Source organism: Tiliqua scincoides, chromosome 13 (genome assembly GCF_035046505.1).
Source record: "Tiliqua scincoides isolate rTilSci1 chromosome 13, rTilSci1.hap2, whole genome shotgun sequence".
NCBI classification, from domain to species: Eukaryota; Metazoa; Chordata; class Lepidosauria; order Squamata; family Scincidae; genus Tiliqua; species Tiliqua scincoides.
The window spans coordinates 12143277-12160995 of record NC_089833.1 but is presented as its reverse complement, the minus strand read 5'-3'; the positions used below and the strand labels follow the sequence as shown (position 1 = coordinate 12160995).

The window sequence follows — 17719 nt, the reverse complement described above, 5'->3', positions numbered from 1 at the left end:
CTGCCTTTATCTTAGGTCAACAGAGAGGCTGCTTGCTCAGAGGGCCCTCCAGCCCCTTCCTGAAGTGTTTTGCTCTCAATCGCCCCACAGAACAACTTCCTTCGGTGGGAGCAGCAAGCATAGGAGTCTGGGTTGCCTTTCCTGGTGACCTGTCAACTTGACACTGGTGGCAGTGCCAGTCCCTGTACCCAGGTCTTGGGCAGATCCACACCACCTTCCCTTGCAGCCCTCTCATAAGAACAGCCCCACTGGAACAGGCCATAGGCCCATCTAGTCCAGCTTCCTGTATCTCACAGCGGCCCACTAAATGCCCCAGGGAGCACACCAGATAACAAGAAGACCTGCAAGGCCTCCTGGGAATTGTAGTTAAGAACATAAGAACAGCCCCACTGGATCAGGCCATAGGCCCATCTAGTCCAGCTTCCCGTATCTCACAGCGGCCCACCAAATGCCCCAGGGAGCACACCAGATAACAAGAGACCTCATCCTGGTGCCCTCCCTTGCATCTGGCATTCTGACATAACCCATTGACATAACTCTCAAGATGGGCTGGAGGCTCTGGGAGCACCCTGGAGGAAGACAGAGAGGCCGACTCTCTTCTATGCACCGGCTTAAGAGCAGTGCACCAGACCATCCATGTACAAGGTCCCCCTGGGAGTTCACTTCCTGGCACAGTCACTTGCTGAATGCCCATTGCCTGGCATGGGCACCTCAGGCTTCAGAGTCAGATCATTGCTTGGTGAGCAGCAGGTTGACCTCCCACCCAGCAGGATCCAGGAAAGCAGCTCCCAGTCCCCATCTGGGCAGACGCTGGGCATCGGCAGACCAGCACTGGGCAGAGATTGCTGCTCCTGGCCCAGGAGTGCCTGCTGTAGGAGACTATGGGGGAGGGGGGCTCTCATCCTCTCCTCCATGGCACACATGTGTGTGAGAGAGTGAGGCAGAGCAAGTCGTGTACTTCAGGAAAGAGTCCGTGAAAAGTTGTGCATTCCTCAGACACAGAACAAGGAACTCAAGACAAAGGCATCTGCAAGGAGCTCCGGCTAAACAGGGCAGGTCTTCCCTCACTTGCCAAGCCAGTTGTGCCACTCTTGGCTGGCTTCCCTTTGGAGAGTCAGTATGTGGGGGGCACAACCTCCCTCCCTCGGAGATGTGAAGGCCTGCTTTTGCCTTCGCCGTCCTTTGTGCTGCACCAAAGCCTGGCAGTGCGCAAGGCCAGAACGTGGCACAAGGATGCCACTTGACACTGAGTCAACCCAGGACACTCTGCCCTGATAAGCTCTCTGAGGTCTTTCTTCGTCTTCCTGCTGAGCTCCTTTGCCAGAGGTGTTGCCAGGGATTTGACCCGGGGCCTCCTGCATCTCAACAATTGCTCCTCTACTGTGCTAGGTGGGCTGGGCCTCCCCCTGCAGGGGGTAGAAGAGCATTCTCAAGGGTCCTGGTGGTGTTGGTGGCACCCCTGAGGCAGCAGGGGTCTTCCTGAACCCTGAATAATAATAATAATAACAACAACAACAACAACAGGTATTTATATACCGCCTTTCTTGGTCTTTATTCAAGACTTTATTCAAGGCGGTTTACATAGGCAGGCTTTATTTAAATCCCTTATTAAATAGGGATTTTTACCATTGAAAGAAGGTTCTTTCTTTCAAGAACCACTACATTCAGGTGTTTCATTCAGATCTGGCTTCACATTCTGGCCTCCATTCTCCCACGCTCAGAGCAGATGGAATAACTCGGCTTCAGCTTGTCAGCTGCTTCAAGGTCACACGGTGCCGGTGGCCTCGAACTGGCGTCCTTGTGGATGTTATCTTCAGGCAGACGGAGGCTCTACCCTCTAGACCAGACCTTCTGCCCTCTGAACCCTATCTGAGCCTGACTGTTCAAAGATGGTGGGAGGTGTCCCAGCAAAAAAAAAAAATGGTTGGCAACCTTCAGTCTCGAAAGACTATGGTATAAGCCTGCAGCGCCCAGTATTCCCAGGCGGTCTCCCATCCAAGTACTAACCAGGCCTGCCCCTGCTTAGCTTCCAAGATCAGATGAGATCAGGCATGGAAAGACTATGGTATAAGCCTACATCACCAGGTGTTCCCAGGCGGTCTCCCATCCCAGTACTAACCAGGCCTGACCTTGCTTAGCTTACGAGATCAGACGAGATCGGGCATGGAAAGACTATGGTATAAGCCTACAGTGCCCAGTATTCCCAGGCGGTCTCCCATCCAAGTACTAACCAGGCCTGACCCTGCTTAGCTTCAAAGGACCCAGGAGAGGAACTCACTGGACTCTGTCCAGGGTGCAGGAGTTGGATCATCTGGGTGTCAGGTCGGACCAGCCCCTGCTACAAAAGAGGAAAAGGAAGATATGAGAGCTGAGCTGGAGAGTTCAAGCAGGTGGCTGGGCGGACTTCACAACTCTACAGATCACTAGACATGCTGGCACCCTTGGTTCCATCCCAGGCAGCTGCAGGGCGTCCTTCTCCCTGCCTGCCCTGCCCCTCTCACAAGCAGGCCCAGGAGAGCACAGAGGTGGTGGTTCACTAGCAAGGTTGGTGATCCCAGGAAGTGAGTCTGGACCCCCCAGACCGGATCAGGATCACCAGCCTTCCAAGCCAGGGAAACCAAACAGGGGCACCTCTGGCCCAGGGCATCCAGTCCAGGAGGGAGTCAAGGAAAAACACAAGTGGGTCAATGAGGTAGCCCTTCCATCGTCCCATGACCAGATCAAACATCAAGGTCTAAGGAAAGTGTGTACAGTATTGCAGCCCAGTTCTGGTCTCCAAGACTGTTACTTGCCTGTCTGCTGACAGTTTGGGGGGGAGCACCCCCCCTCTGTCTCCTGGGCATACTCTTCCCTCCTCCTACCAATGGGCCTTTTCTGTTGAGTTTATGATTTATCAGCATTTTTTGTCCCCTGACTTGCACTCATAGGGGAAACCGGCTCACCTATACTGTCAATGCATTTTAAAGGGCGGCCCCTCCCTCTTCCTGCACAGCCTGAGCCCAGCCCTGCCGCCCATTTCGACACCCGGCTCATCTGAGCACATCTCCATGCCCTGGCACCAACACCGCGCCCATCAGGCCTCGTGCCGGGATGATCAGGCAGCCAGTCAGGCGTGCCGCCGCCTCTTGGACAGGCTTCTGCTGCCCTTGGGTGACGAGGTGGAAGGACCGGCCGAGCCTGTCTGGGGGGGGGGGAGGCACCACTGGGACCAGTCTGCCCACTCAAGGGCTCTGGCCATGAGCCCAAGTGACGTGGCAAGGGCGAAGCAGCCTTCTGGCCCCGGGGGATGCCCCAGAACACTGCAAATGGCAGCATTTCCTCTCCTCCCTCCAGTAATGGCTCCAAGGCCTTTTTCTGCAACTTGCAGTCCTTGGTTGCTGCTGCCCACTTGGGCACTTGCCTGCCTATGTCTGTTCCTTTGCCGATACCAGGCTGCGGGGGCCTTTTGGGGGGGGGAGAAGGCTCATGCTGGGCCTCCATAGTATCTATCCCAGTGAAATGCTTGGTACCACTTCTGCAACCAAGCACAGGTTCCAGGGTCCATCTGTTGGATGCCTCCCAGTCAGAGTGACCAGATGTCTTCTTTTTCCAGGACATGTCCTATTTTTAGTCCTATTTAAAATAAATAATATTCAATTATTATTATAGTGTTTAAATTAACTACATGAATTTACAGACAAAAGAAATATTTCTTTACTCAGCGTGTGGTTGGTCTGTGGAACTCCTTGCCACAGGATGTGGCGATGGCGTCTGGCCTGGACGCCTTTAAAAGGGGATTGGACAAGTTTCTGGAGGAAAAATCCATTACGGGGTACAAGCCATGATGTGTATGCGCAACCTCCTGATTTTAGAAATGGGCTCTGTCAGAATGCCAGATGCAAGGGAGGGCACCAGGGTGAGGTCTCTTGTTATCTGGTGTGCTCCCTGGGGCATTTGGTGGGCCGCTGTGAGATCCAGGAAGCTGGACTAGATGGGCCTATGGCCTGATCCAGTGGGGCTGTTCTTATGTTCTTAACTACAATTCCCAGGAGGCCTTGCAGGTCTCTTATTATCTGGTGTGCTCCCTGGGGCATTTGGTGGGCCGCTGTGAGATACAGGAAGCTGGACTAGATGGGCCTATGGCCTGATCCAGTGGGGCTGTTCTTATGTTCTTATGAAATCAATATAGGAGTGTTTTTAGCTTTTATTTTGTCGTGCCCTACATTTTTCTTGGATGTCCTACATTTTGGTTTGCCTTATCCTCTTTTGTTGTTATGACACCTGGTCGCCCTGCCCTCGGTGGGCATGGGGTCCCTGGCCACTGCCCCTCCTGGCTGACTCCAGGGATCTGGGTACCTCTGTGCCAGGTATGGTTCTGGCAGAAACAAAGAGGCTTTCAGGGTCCAGTGGCCATCCCTGGCATTCCTTGTCTTTGAAACTTCAAAGCTCTCTGAACTGGGGGCAATGAGTGGGTTCCAGTGTCACAGCTCGTTGTCCAGGCCTTCCTGAAGACCCTGTCATTCTGGGGAAGGACAAACCCCCTACAAACAGAGACTCAGACACTCCTGGCTGTCCTTGGCAGGAGTCAGCTGTGCCAGGCCGCAGAGGCAGGCAGTGCCATGTCCGCCCCTGCACCAGCCAGCAGTGACCCGCAAGCCCAGGCTGATAAGGGGACCTTCCCACGCTCTCAGCTGTTGGCTCATTGGCTGCATGGTCATGAAGCTTCCTTGACCCGCCTCCCTGCAGTAGGTTCTGACCCCAGCTGGAGGGGGGGGGCTGATGGGTGCCTCTGGTTACCAGCTCCTGGGGCCACCCCAGCCCTGACAGGGATGCTTACGGCTTCCATTTGGGGAGGGGCTTGACGGGATTCAGGGAGGTGTTCTAGGCTGGGGGGGCATGAATGAAGGGTGGGATTAACTGAGGGTGCAGGAGACTGTCAAACAGCTGCAGGGTGCCAGGACTGGGGGTTTTCTGGGGCACTTGACTTGGGACCCTCTCAGCTCTGGTTGTGATTCTCTCCAGTCAGACTGGCCAGTCGTAGAGTGTTGGTGTTTAGGTTTTTGCTGTAGCTGGTCCTGGAGGAGCACAGTCAGCTTCTCCTGCTTCCTGCCAGGCCTTTTGTGTGTGTGTGGGGGGGATCAGTGCTGGGGCTTCTGTGTGGCTCTGGCTCTTCTCCCACATCCTGACTGTGCCTCTGTTGTCTTCCAGGACCTTGGTCCCACTCTTTGATCCCAACACTGGCCTCCTGGTCCTGGCGGGCAAGGTAAGGGGCCCTCTGTTTTCCTGGGGGGGGGGGTCCTAGCCTGTGCATGCTTCCCCTCCCCATTTCACATTCATAAGCCAGCAATGGGACAGCCAGCTGTGGGCCAGGGAGGAAGGTCTGCAGAGGCAGGAGCCCAACTGTGCCTGTTGCCTTGCAGGGTGAGAGCACGCTCTTCTGCTATGAAGTGTTGCCTGGGCAGCCGGCGCTGACACAAGGTGAGTCTGGCCACCAAGAGCCCCCTCCTGGCATGACTCAGGCCAGCAGTGTGAGGAAGGTGAGGGGGATCCCAGCCACTGAGGGCCCTGCGCCTGCCCCCCTAACCCTCACCCTCTCATTGCCCAGTCAACCAGTGCCTGACAGAGAACAAGTCCCTTGGAGTCGCTCAAGTGCCCCAGCTGGCGCTGGATGTCATGGCCTGCGAGGTGATGCGGGTCCTGCAGCTGACAGACTCAGCCATTGTTCCTATCAGTTACACCGTGCCCCGGAAGGTAAGGGGGCCAGCAGTGGGCAGGGGGAGAAGCGGAGAGCCGTCCCATCAACCCCAGGCCCGCTGACCACAGAAGTGTCTGTCTTGCAGTCGACCCAGGAGTTCCATGAAGATTTGTTCCCCAAGTGTGCCGGAAACATCCCTGCAGGGTCTGCGCAGGCCTGGTGGGCTGGAGACAACAGCCAGGTGAGAACGGCAGCAGGGGGGAGGCCTTCATCCCTTCCAGGGGCCGCTTGGAGAAGGTCCCCCAAATACCCAGGGTTGCACCAGAGAGGGAGAGGCAGGGGCTGGGTGGGAGGTGACCGTTGCACCCCTGCTACACGCTTCTGGAGAGGCCTCTGCTCCACTCAGGCTCCTCCTGCCCCTTCCTGGGTGTGGGGCAGAAGCAGGGACCTCCTCAGGACTTCAGGCAGCAGCCTTGTGGCACCTGCTGTATGGCTAGAGACACCAGGAGACAAGTGGGGGGGGCCACCCTGCCCCAGAGGTGGCTCCTGGCAGAGATACTGCCCTCCCGCCCTGGCTTTTGTGACTTCTCCTCCTCCCTCCTCCAGGTAGAGAGGATCAGCCTGCACCCTTCCCACAGGCCCAGCCAGGCGTTCACCTCTGCCTGTCTTCCGAAGCCCAGGCAAGAAAGTCAAGCAGCAGAGGCAGAAAACCAGCCCGAGGATCTTGGGATAAGTGTAAGAGGCCACTCAGAGGAGAAGACTGATTGGGTGGGAGGGCAGCTCCGGAGCTCCACACCATTCCCAGGCATGGTTCACCCCCCCCCCGGCTATGAACGCAGGTCCCAGTGGCAGCCGAAATGCTCTCCAGTGCTGGCTGGCTGTGTGTCTTTGGGGATCAATCAGATCTTCCAATCTCCTGGGGCAGGAGGGTAGCTGCAGGGGCAGGTGGAAAGAAGGAATATTGCAAGCCCCTGCCCCAAGAAGGAAGGAAAGGGAAGGAAAGCCTGCCCTGCACTTTGGGGAGGCATGAGCAAGCGTGGCCGCCTGAGTGGGGCCTGGAAGCACAGTGGCTCTCAGTGCAAGGGAAGGGCAGGCCAGGATGAGTCCAGGGATGCAGCCCTTTTCAGAGGAGCTCATGCAAGGCCCCTCAACTCTGCCCTGCTCCAAATCTCCCTGAGGCTCCCTCTCCCAGGTTTCCCAGAGTCTGCAGCCCATTATTCCCCCCTCTCGCTCCCCCTAGTCCAAGACTCCTCCCTTGGTGTCATCCTCCCTCCTTGCCCTTGACATGCTTAGTTGGAACGTGGTGGGTTCTCCTGTCCCTGAGGTTCTCCTGTTCTCCTGAGGTGTCTGCTCCTGTCCCAGGCTGGCAGTGGCCTGTCCTCTCCCACCAGCTCCCTGACATCTCCGTCTAGCACAGCCCCATCTCTCTCGGCCACCAGTGGCTTTGCCTCCAGCTCGAGCCAGAGATCGCTGCAGAGCATTCTGGGTAAGTGTGCCTGCTTTTCACCCACACTAGGGTGGTGCCTTGTTTGGGGGATGGACAGTCCTGTGTTGAGCACTCCTAGCACACACACACACACACACACACACACACCCCGGTCTGTTGAGGAAGCTCCTTGGGACCTCCACCAATCTGGGGCTCACCACAGAATAGAGCCAGCAGTTTCCAGCAGGGGGAAACCAGCCGCTCCAACAGTCACCTGCCCCATTGGAGGCCACCTCACTCACGCACCCTGCCCACCTCTGCTCAGGCCCCAGCTCCGGGTTCCGTCACATCCAGGGCGCTGTCCTGCACCGCAACACCCACATCACCAACCTCCGAGGGCTGAACCTCACCACGCCAGGGGAGTGTGATGGCTTCTCTGCCAACCGTCAACGCGTCGCAGTCCCTCTGCTGTCTGCAGGAGGACAAGTGGCCATTCTGGAGGTAAGGGGGGGGTGGCAGCTGGAAGACCCTTCAGAGGCAACCAGACTGCTTCCCGTGGGTAGCTGTGTGGTTCATCCCTTCCTGAGGTAACAAAATCAGACGCAACCCAAGAGCCCTGTCACTCTCCTGCCATGTTGGTTAAGAAACCCATGGTGGCCCACTGGGTTCAGAAAATAGTGCCCACAGGTTGAGTAGGAACATCTGCCTTTCCACCTCACTCAGTGCTTCTCCCTCAGCTGTCCAAACCAGGCCGCCTCCCCGATACGTCCATGCCCACCATCCAGAACGGGGCACCCGTCTCGGATCTCTGCTGGGACCCCTTTGACCTGCAGCGCCTGGCGACTGGTACGTCTTCTCCCTTTGGATTCCTGGCTATGAGGCAGAACCAGCCAGGAGGCTGGAGGGGAAGATGGAGGAGGCGTCTTCCTAGGGCTGGTGCCCCAGAGCCTCTCCTGTGCTTTGCTGTGCTGGCTCAGGGTGACGGCAGAGTTCTCAGTCGATTAGAAAAAGCCTGAAGCGACACAGATTGTGATGCTTGTGGAACAAACCGTTTAATAAACAAGCGCATCATGTCATTGACATCGCAATACAGCTTCACTGTAAATAAGACACGGAATCCATGGGCGTGATGAGCACAAGGTGCAGCCTTTGGGGTCCCCTTTGCCAGCTCTTCACTCAGCAGGTCTCTCTTGCTCCCCTGGTGCAGCTGGAGACGATGCCAAGATCCGTCTGTGGCGGATCGGATCCGAAGGGCTGCAGAAGACACTACTGGAGCCTGAAGTGGTGCTGCGAGGTGAGGAAGGGGCTGCTGGGACTGGGGCAGTGGGACTCCCCTTTTGGTGGCTGGAAACCCTCCACTGCTCCTGCCCACTTGGGTGACTGGGCCGTCGGTCTCTCTGTGGTGGGGCAGAGAGGTCTGCGGGGCTCTTGGCAGTCTTGCAAGCTGCAGCCCTCCTGCCTGCCTTCCTTCCTTCCAAGGGCACACAGAGAAGATTTACTCCATCAAGTTCCACCCGCTGGCTGCAGACATCCTGGCCTCCTCTTCCTATGACATGAGCGTCCGCATCTGGGATGTGCGTGCCGGGAAGCAGGAGCTGTGCCTGGATGGGCACCGGGACCAGGTAGGGAGGGCAACAGCCTACCACTGGCCAGCTGGGGAAACAGAAAACCTTTGAGAGGCTCTTCCTGTGTCTTCACAGAGAAGTCCTACAGATCAGCTGGGGCTGTAGGGGGTCTCCAAGGAAAGCCAGATAGGTCATTGGCTGTCACCCAGTGTCACCCATCTTCCTGGAAGCTTGTTGAACCAGAGGCCCATGAACAAGGCTAGAGGCCTGACCTCCTTTGGGGCCTTTCAGATCTTCAGCCTGGCCTGGAGCCCCGACGGACGTCACCTGGCCACAGTCAGCAAGGATGGCAAAGTGCGGGTCTATGAACCTAGGAAGTCTGCGCAGCCTCTGCAGGTGAGCAAGGCTTGGTGAACCCGGTCTGGAGTCAAGGGATGTCCTGTGCAACGAAGCGTTGCCCTACCGTGCTGGGGAAGGGTGGCTTGGAGCTTGCGCATTGAGTTTCAGATTCAGCTGGAAAAATCTCAAGGAGGGGTGGTGGTGGGAGAGCCCCTGGAATCCTGGTCAGCAGCTGGGCCAAGGCAACCAACACAGGGCTAAAGAAGTGGGGCACATGAGGCCCTGAGCATGTCTGGGAGAAGGGCTGGGCCAAGCATGGTGGGGAGAGAGTAGATGCTGTGCTGCTCACAGGAGCTGGTCAGGTTGCCGGGCTGCACATGTGTCTCAGGCCTCTCTCTCCCTTCTGTGACAGGAAGGCCCGGGCCCTGAGGGAGGGCGGGGCGCACGCATCATCTGGGTGTGCAATGGCAGGTATCTCTTGGTGTCAGGCTTCGACAGGTGAGGAATTGGCAGGTTTCTCCTCCCTGTGCACCCCACCCCAATACCGCTTGTAGGGACGGAGCCGGGCTGGCTGATCCCAGCTTTGGCCTGCCCTCCTCTTTCCTCAGTCGCAGTGAGCGCCAGCTCTCCCTGCTCCAGGCAGAGTCGCTGGCTGCCGGCCCGGTGGCCGTTGCGAGCCTGGATGTCTCCCCGTCGACGCTCATCCCCTTCTACGACTCAGACACAGGCGTCCTCTTCCTTACAGGCAAGGTGCGTGCGAGATCAGGTGGCGATGCACTGTTGGGGCGGGTCTCCGTCCCAGCATTCCCTGGGGCGGGTCTTCAGGCAGGAAGGGTGTTCGCACCCTCTGGGAGCCTGACCCTCCACCCACTGGAGCCAAGCAGCCTGGGAAGGACAAGGCTGCCACTCTCTTTGCCCCGCCCCGCCCCGGGTCACTCCAGCCTCTTTCCTCTGCCATGCGTTTAGGGCGACACCAGAGTGTTCATCTATGAGGTGGTCCCAGAAGCACCCTTCTTCCTGGAATGCAACAGCTTCCTATCCAGTGACCCCCACAAGGTGAGGCTCAAGGGGGGGAGGGCGCTACGCATATTCAGCAGGCTTCCTGGTTGTCCAGAACTCCTCGCCAGGCTGGACCGTCTTCCCTTTGGCTGAACGGAAGCCTGAGCAGGATTGGGGGCCTGCAGGGTGGGTCTTAAGAAGGGTGTTGCCAGGACCTTGTCTCGGAAGCCTTTCCCGTCAGGGAACCGCACTTCCAACCCGCCCTCTTGTGGCCGACGGTTAGCACAGCAGATGTGCTGTGCCCCAAGAGCTATGACCAAGGGCTGCCTTCAGAGGCACTGAAGCAGAGTGCAGCTCTGCGTCACATGTCTTGCCAAGGGTGGCACATCCACGGCTCCTGTCCTCTGCCTTTCCCCAGGGCTTCCAGTTCCTGCCCAAGACCGAGTGTGATGTCCACGACGTTGAGATCGCTCGGGCCCTGCGTCTCAGGCAGAGCTCCATTGAACCGGTGGCCTTCCGGGTCCCTCGGGTGAAGGTAGCGTTTGGGACAGGCCTTTGGGCTCTGGTTCCGGGGTTGTCGGCTGGGGTGGGAGAACCCTGGACTCCAGAAGTTGCCTTGCCTTGCCTAAGCCCCACTGTGTTCATAGACCTGCCCTATTTTTGAACCATTTCCAGCCCATTCCCAGCCTTGCAGTCTCTGCTTTTCCCTGCTATGCCATGCCAGGTCCCGTGTCCAAAAGAGATCCTTTCCGGATCAGTGCATAAGAACATAAGAACAGCCCCACTGGATCAGGCCACAGGCCCATCTAGTCCAGCTTCCTGTATCTCACAGCGGCCCACCAAATGCCCCAGGGAGCACACCTGATAACATGAGACCTCATCCTGGTGCCCTCCCTTGCATCTGGCCTTCTGACATAGCCCATTTCTAAAATCAGGAGGTTGCGCATACACATCATGGCTTGTATCCCGTAATGGATTTTTCCTCCAGAAACTTGTCCAATCCCCTTTTAAAGGCGTCCAGGCCAGTCGCCATCACCACCTCATGTGGCAAAGAGTTCCATAGACCAACCACAGGGTAAAGAAATATTTTCTTTTGTCTGTTCTAACTCTCCCAACACTAATTTTAGTGGATGTCCCCTGGTTATAAGAACATAAAAAATGGGAAAAAAAAAACAACCAACCCACCTGTAGTGGGTTGCACCTATAGTGCACCTGTAGTGCAGCCAACCCACCTGTAGTGTGCATGCGGAGCTGGCTCAACTCCTTCCAGGGCTATTGCTCTGCTGTTTTGTTGCCTGTTTGCTCAGCTTGGGGGGGGGGGTCCCGTGGAGCCCTTTGCAGTCCACTTGAGTTTCTACCCTCCGGAATAGCTTGGTGGTACCATCCACACACCTGGGGGCGTCGCAGCTCACCCCAGAGCACTTGCAAAGTTGTGCGATTCCCTGGGTCTCTTCCCACACCCACTTTCCCTCCATGGGGAGGGAAGCCCATTCCTTCCACTCCCCTGCATCTTGCAGTTTGCAGGTCCGCATCTCATTCACGCCGGGGCCAGGCTGGCCTGGCCTGGCCCAGCTCAGTCCCAGAGGCTTCCTTGGGAGTCTGCAGGAGCTCTCTGTGCCTCTTTAGCCAGGGCCCAGCATCCCACCCTGGTACCTCCCAACATTCATTGGAGCATGGCGCTCGCATTGCCTCCATCTTCAGATCGGACGGCGCGCACCAGAGTCCAAGGGTGCCTGCGCTTCTAAGAGGGCCCCCTGAGCCCTTCTCTCTCCTTCTCCCCCCAGAAAGAGTTCTTCCAGGATGACCTTTTCCCGCCCACAGAGGCCTGGTGGGAACCTGCACTATCAGCTGCTGCCTGGCTGAAGGGCGCTGATGGGCAGCACCGCAAGATCAATCTGCAGCCCAAAGGCATGACTCCAGGTGCGAGGGGGTGGAAGGGGGTGGCAGGAGACCAATGTGGGGCTCAGAAGGTTTCGTTGGCTGGAGATGGGCACAGTGCCTGGTGCTAGAAGTGGCCCTGACAGGTAGCTTTGGCAGGGGGGAAGGGCTCAGCCACCCAAGGCCCTTCTCCCACTGAAAGAGGGTCTTGGGGAGCAGCTTCTGAGGAAGGCCCCAGAGAGCTGCCAGTCCCACCTGGAATGGGGCAGCTTCAAGTGTCTTCGTTTGCATGTTGTCCCCAGTAAGTGAAGCCCCAAAGGACATTCCCAGCAGGAAGTATGTCCCGTCTTCCGTCTACCTGGAGGAGAAGTCGGATGAGCAGAAGAAAGAGGAGGTGACACTGCAGGGACTCTTCCCATGGCAGCCTGGGCTGGGAGGGGATGGGAGCCTTCCTTTCCCCTTGGGGCATGCAGTCCCTGGGCCCAGCATGCACCGTCTCCCGCCCCGGGAGACCCCCGGGACAAGTGCTTTGAAAGCACCCCAGGAAGGCAGCACAACAAACCCCTGCTCCTCTTGCAGCTTCTCAACGCGATGGTGGCCAAGCTGGGCAATCGAGAGGACCCCCTCCCCCAGGACTCCTTTGAAGGCGTGGATGAAGAGGAGTGGGTGGGTAGGAGGAGCCTTGCTCGGTGCATGGCCGAGCAGGGGGTGTGGAGGTTGTTACTCTGTTAGCACCTTGCACCTTTGCCAACATTTCCCCCCAACCCTCAGGGACCGTCTGCTGTGCGGGGGGGGGGGGGGGCTGCTGGTCTATCTCAGTGTGATACACTACCTCCCCAGACCAGTTTCTGAGCCCCCTTTTCACTTCCTGGCCACAGTCCAGTCCCAAGTGTTGGTTGTTTGTTCTCTGCCTGCTGACTGTTTATTTCCCTGCAGGAGTAACCATGAGAGGTGGAGCCAGAAGGTCACCCTCTTTCTGGCTCACCCACCACTCCTGCCTTCCCGTGCCGGGCCAAACTGGATCATGTCTCCCTGTCAACTGGAGCGCTCCTTCACCACACGTGCCGTCCTGCAGGTGAACCACTCCGTCTCCAAAGGCCTGTCTGTTCCCACGCTGCTGCTGAGCTGGGTGCTACCTTCCTACCTGCCTACCAAGTGCTGAGATCCCTGTCAGTGGGCTTCCACTCCTCCCAGCCCAACCCTCCGGCCCTCCTACCTCTGCCATCATGCTGGGCAGGGATCAGCTGTGCCCACAAGCCGGGACAGGTGCTGGATACTGTGCCTCTACCACAGGTTGCGTGGCTGCAGTGGAACCTTGGGGGTGGCCTGACCTTTTGCAGGCTGGAAGCCAGCCTCCCCCTGAGCCTTAAGCACATTGGGCTGGGGCCTGCGTGGGTATCTGGAGCCCTGTGAATGCCAGACACTCTTCTGCACAAGCCCCTGAGTGGACCTGATGTGGTGTTGAACAGAAGGACCCTGGCCCTGCTGCACCCCTTTTGCCTGTCTGTTTCCTGGCTGCACTCTGGGCCAAACAAAGGGCTGGCTGTGCCCCCTCGATTGCCTGCAGCCTCCTTCCTCAAGGGCCAGCTTGTTCAAGGGCTACTCAGAAGTGCCGTGGAGCACACATCAGGGGTGTCGTCTCGGACTCTGCAGACATTCCTCCCTGTCTGACCAGCTTTTGGGCTGCAAGCTATGTGAATCTGGCGGAGTGCACTTCGCGCCAGCAGGTCCTTGGGCCTGCTTGTCCACCGTGATGCGTCCAGGCTCCAGCGGTGCGGTTCTGTGTGCCCAGCGCTGCTGACACATGCATTGTCTGCCAAACCTTTGTTGTGGAATACCAGACTCTGTGTAGATGTTGGCATCTTCAGTGGCTTATTATTAAACAGGGTTGTGTCTTGTGCAAATGCTATTCCCTCGGGCATTTGGTGGGCCGCTGTGAGATACAGGAAGCTGGACTAGATGGGCCTATGGCCTGATCCAGTGGGGCTGTCCTTATGTTCTTAACTACAGTTCCCAGGAAGCCTTGCAGGTCTCTTGTGATCTGGTGTGCTCCCTGGGGCATTTGGTGGGCCGCTGTGAGATACAGGAAGCTGGACTAGATGGGCCTATGGCCTGATCCAGTGGGGCTGCTTATGTTCTTATTGTTCAGAGCCAACAGCAGCCACAATTTATCAGGGTTTTGTGCAGTTCCCAGCCAGGGCTCAGACCCAGGCCTGCAGTAGGCATTGTCCTGGGCCAATGCAAGAGAGGGAGTTGGAGGCTGGGTTGAACTGAAGGGAGCAGGGCAGGGCTCCTTTTTCCTGGGGTGGATAACACATGGTTCGTGCAGCCCTGGCTGCAGAGGAAAGATCCCATTCCAGAAGAAGCGGAAGCGGACTGTTAGAATTGCCTTGCTGGCTTCCTTGGTGGTGCAAAACCAGTGTCTGCCTTCTGTGCATGTGATTGTAACATGAAAGCACTGCCCCCTCCCCATAGTTCCTTTCATTGTCCAGCACGTACATCTACTCCACCGGGAGTGCCCTCCTGGCTTCTTGTACATGTCTGTGCCCCACCCAGAGGAAGCCCTACTGTCACACAGCCCACACTGCAGTCACCTTGTGGCCCCCCCGGTTGCCACTCAGACCCCACCCCCATCAGCCTTTTCTGGGGCACCATCACCCAGCATACATTCCGTCCTCTTGGTTCTTGGCCGCCCCAGCCAAGCTGCCAGCCGCCTTTCAGGTGGGGTATTTGCGTGCTTGGCTGGCAAGAGAGGCCCCTTTGCCTCTCTCACTTCGCCTCCTTCCAGAAAATGCTTCCCTCCTCGCCCAACGTCTGCATGTCTGGGGTTACCAGATACAAAATGGGACAGAGTGCCTCTACCTTTAACTAGGGTTGCCAGATACAGTGGAGGACAAGAGTACCTCTACCTTTAACCGTTGTACAGAAGGGAGAATTTTGGCAGGCGCAGCTCAACATGGAAGGGCTTAAAAAGTGGCACTGACCAAAATCTCCTCTTCTATACAGTGGTTAAAGGCAGGGACACTCTGTCCCCTTCTATATCTGGCAACCCTAAGCATGCCGTGCTGCTGATAGGAGCACAGGAGCAAGGCAGGGAGAAAGAAGCATGCAACCCTGAGAGAGGGCAGAGGCGCTCTGTCCCCCCTTTGGATCTGGTCGCCCTAGTTGAAGGTAGAGGCACTCTGTCCCCTTTTACATCTGGCAACCCTAAGCATGCCGTGCCGCTGATGGGAGTGCAGGAGCGAGGCAGGGAGAAAGAAGTGGGCGACCCTGGTGGGTGGGTGAGGGTCTCCATAGACGCGCAGGGTGCCCAGAGCCGTCACGCTGGCCCTCTTGCGCAGAGCGCAGGCCCTTGTAGATGACGGGTATCTGTGGAACTCCCTGCCACTGGAAGTGGCCGATGACCTCCAAATGCCAGGTTCAGGGGGAGTGGCAGCAGGAGGCAGGCCCCTTGCGGGCTCCCTCTGGTGGGAGGTGCAGGAGGCCGGCCTAGCTGGGCCCCCTGTGGCCTGGTCCAGCTCTTCTTATGGGGTGGGCTGCTGGAGACAGCACCCCACCCTTGAGCCTGCAAGCCGCACAGCGCTCCTCCAGCCACCGGGGGCCGCTGTGCCGGGCGCCGCTCTGCCCGCACCGCTCTATGGTGCGGCACCATAGAGCCGCGGGGGAGGGGCGGAGCGGCGCCGGAAGTGCGGAGGGGACTTCCGGGGGGCCGCGGGGAGGCATGGTGAGTACGCGAGCGGGGGCCTGCGGCCGGGAAGGGCCGCGCCGGGCCGAGCTGAGCGGCTGTGCTTCCCTTGCAGGCCCGGTACGTGGCGCAGATCCTGCTGGCGGGCGCGCAGGTGGTGGGCAGGGCCTTCGCCCGGGCGCTGCGGCAGGAGTTCGCAGGTAGGTGGGGGGCAGGAGGTGGGGGGCGCCCAGGCCCAGGCCCAGGCCCGGCGGCTGACCCAGGCTCTTCCCGCAGCGAGCCAGGCAGCGGCGGGCGCGCGAGGCCACGCGGAGCCCCGGCAGGGGGTCGCCTCCTCCTCCCTCTCCGGCGTCAGCCTGCAGGAGGCCCAGCAGATCCTCAACGTCTCCAGCCTCAACCCCGAGGACATCCAGAAGGTAGCCCCCCGCCTGGGGGTGGGCTCCTCGCAGGGTGACCCTACCCAAAGCCGCCCTTGGGGGCTGGAGACCCCCACCCACTCCTTTCCCTGCGCCGCTCCTGGGGCTCTGGTCACCCTGCACAGGGGCACCCTTTGTTGTCACCCTCTTTGGAGAGGCCCCAAATGCTGCCCCTCCCCAAGCAGGGGTGGCCAGCCCTGGGCACCCTGCCTGACCACTGTCCTCACCTTTCCTGCCTCACTCCTGTGGCTCTGGTCACCCTACCCAGGAGCACCCTTTGGGTCACCCCCTTCGGAGAGAGGCCCCAGATGCAGCCCCTCCCCCTAAGCAGGGGTGGCCAGCTCTGGGCACCTTGCCTTACAGTGGAGACTCCCATCCACTCCTTTCCCTGCCTCGCTCCTGTGACTCTGGTCACCCTACACAGGGGCACCCTTTGGGTTCACCCCCTTTGGAGAGGCCCCAGATGCTGCCCCTTAAGCAGGGGTGGCCAGCTCTGGGCACCCTACGTGACTAAGGAGGCCCCATACACATACCTGGGGTTGCCCACTTCTTTTGCCTGCCTCACTCCTGTGCGCTTTGGATCTGGTCACCCTAGGCGGAGGCACCCTTTGGGTTCACCTCCTTTGGAGAGGCCCCAGATACAGCCCCTCCCCAAGCAGGGGCCGCCAGCTCTAGTCACTCTGCGTGACTGTGAAGACACCCACCCACATTGCCCACTTCCTTTCCTGCCTCGCTCCTGTGCTGTTTTCAGCAACTTGGCGTGCCTAGGGTGACCAAAGGGGGACAGGAAGAGCACCTCTGTCTTTAACTGTGCTGATAAGAACCTGGATCTTCCAGGTCAGTCCAACTCCCAAACCGCTACACCATTCTGGCTCTCTTTATGAGAGGATGTGCCATGTTCATGACGCCGGACAAAGCTGCCTGCAGCTGTGTGGTTTATGTGGCATCTCTGGCTCAGAAGAGTAGTGTATCTGGCCAGATGCTGGGATAGGGTGGGAAGAGCAGGGCAGGACAGGACTGCTCCCATTCTGCCCCATTTCAGGACTCTCCAATGGATCTGCCAGGGTTGCTCTTTCACACACACACACACACACACACACACACACACACACACACACCCTTTCCAGGAAATCTGCCCATTTTGTTGTATGCTGGGAGGGGGGCCATCTGCACATGCCAACCTTGCTCCTTTTTCTTTGGCAGAACTATGAACACTTATTTAAAGTGAATGACAAGTCTGTGGGTGGCTCCTTTTACCTGCAGTCCAAGGTAAGTGGGAGCTGACAGCTTGTCTCCTCTGGCCAGCCCTGCTCTGTGGAAGGTCTGGGCAGTGTGTCTGTCCACTGGGGCCTCCTGGAGACTGTCAGCCACAGGGTCTCTGCCTGGGCTCCATGACCTCCAGAGCTTGACTTTGAGGCAAGGGCTTGTGCTGCCCCCTGCTGGCTGGCTGCCCCTGGTGCATCACCTCTCCTTCTATGCAAGCACCTTCGCATTTTGCCAACTGCCCACCAGAATCAGTGCTGAGCTGCCAGCTCTCTGCCCTGTAGGTGGTGAGAGCCAAAGAACGGCTGGATGAAGAGCTGCGGATCCAGTCCCAGCAACGGAGAGAACAAGACCCAGAGCGCAAGCCAGACACGTAGCACCATCTTCTACATCCCACCAGCCTCCCTTTAAGTTATAGCCAACTAATAAATTTCTCTTTATGTAGCGCTTGACTGTGGGCTTTGAATTCTTTGC

General features: G+C 58.2%; 2 protein-coding genes across 2 annotated transcripts in view; both read left to right on the top strand.

Moving 5' to 3' along the window:
* Positions 1 to 13795, top strand: part of CORO7 (coronin 7) — a 65288-nt gene extending 51493 nt beyond the window's left edge. The window contains exons 10-28 of the mRNA XM_066640529.1: positions 5188 to 5242; positions 5400 to 5457; positions 5585 to 5730; positions 5820 to 5915; positions 6281 to 6409; positions 7037 to 7160; positions 7426 to 7601; positions 7838 to 7946; positions 8308 to 8394; positions 8580 to 8722; positions 8957 to 9061; positions 9417 to 9502; positions 9613 to 9754; positions 9971 to 10060; positions 10422 to 10538; positions 11788 to 11923; positions 12184 to 12275; positions 12461 to 12547; positions 12818 to 13795. Coding sequence (XP_066496626.1) covers positions 5188 to 5242; positions 5400 to 5457; positions 5585 to 5730; positions 5820 to 5915; positions 6281 to 6409; positions 7037 to 7160; positions 7426 to 7601; positions 7838 to 7946; positions 8308 to 8394; positions 8580 to 8722; positions 8957 to 9061; positions 9417 to 9502; positions 9613 to 9754; positions 9971 to 10060; positions 10422 to 10538; positions 11788 to 11923; positions 12184 to 12275; positions 12461 to 12547; positions 12818 to 12823 — 1984 coding nt within the window. The 3' untranslated portion in view covers positions 12824 to 13795. The remainder of the gene's footprint in view (positions 1 to 5187; positions 5243 to 5399; positions 5458 to 5584; positions 5731 to 5819; positions 5916 to 6280; positions 6410 to 7036; positions 7161 to 7425; positions 7602 to 7837; positions 7947 to 8307; positions 8395 to 8579; positions 8723 to 8956; positions 9062 to 9416; positions 9503 to 9612; positions 9755 to 9970; positions 10061 to 10421; positions 10539 to 11787; positions 11924 to 12183; positions 12276 to 12460; positions 12548 to 12817) is intronic.
* A 1597-nt stretch (positions 13796 to 15392) lies between these two features.
* PAM16 (presequence translocase associated motor 16) lies at positions 15393 to 17689 on the top strand. The gene is made up of 5 exons (XM_066640530.1): positions 15393 to 15605; positions 15682 to 15766; positions 15843 to 15982; positions 17186 to 17251; positions 17530 to 17689. Exons 1-5 carry the CDS (start codon positions 15408 to 15410, stop codon positions 17620 to 17622), a joined length of 582 nt encoding a protein of 193 aa, XP_066496627.1. The 5' UTR covers positions 15393 to 15407; the 3' UTR covers positions 17623 to 17689.
* Positions 17690 to 17719: the final 30 nt, after the last annotated feature.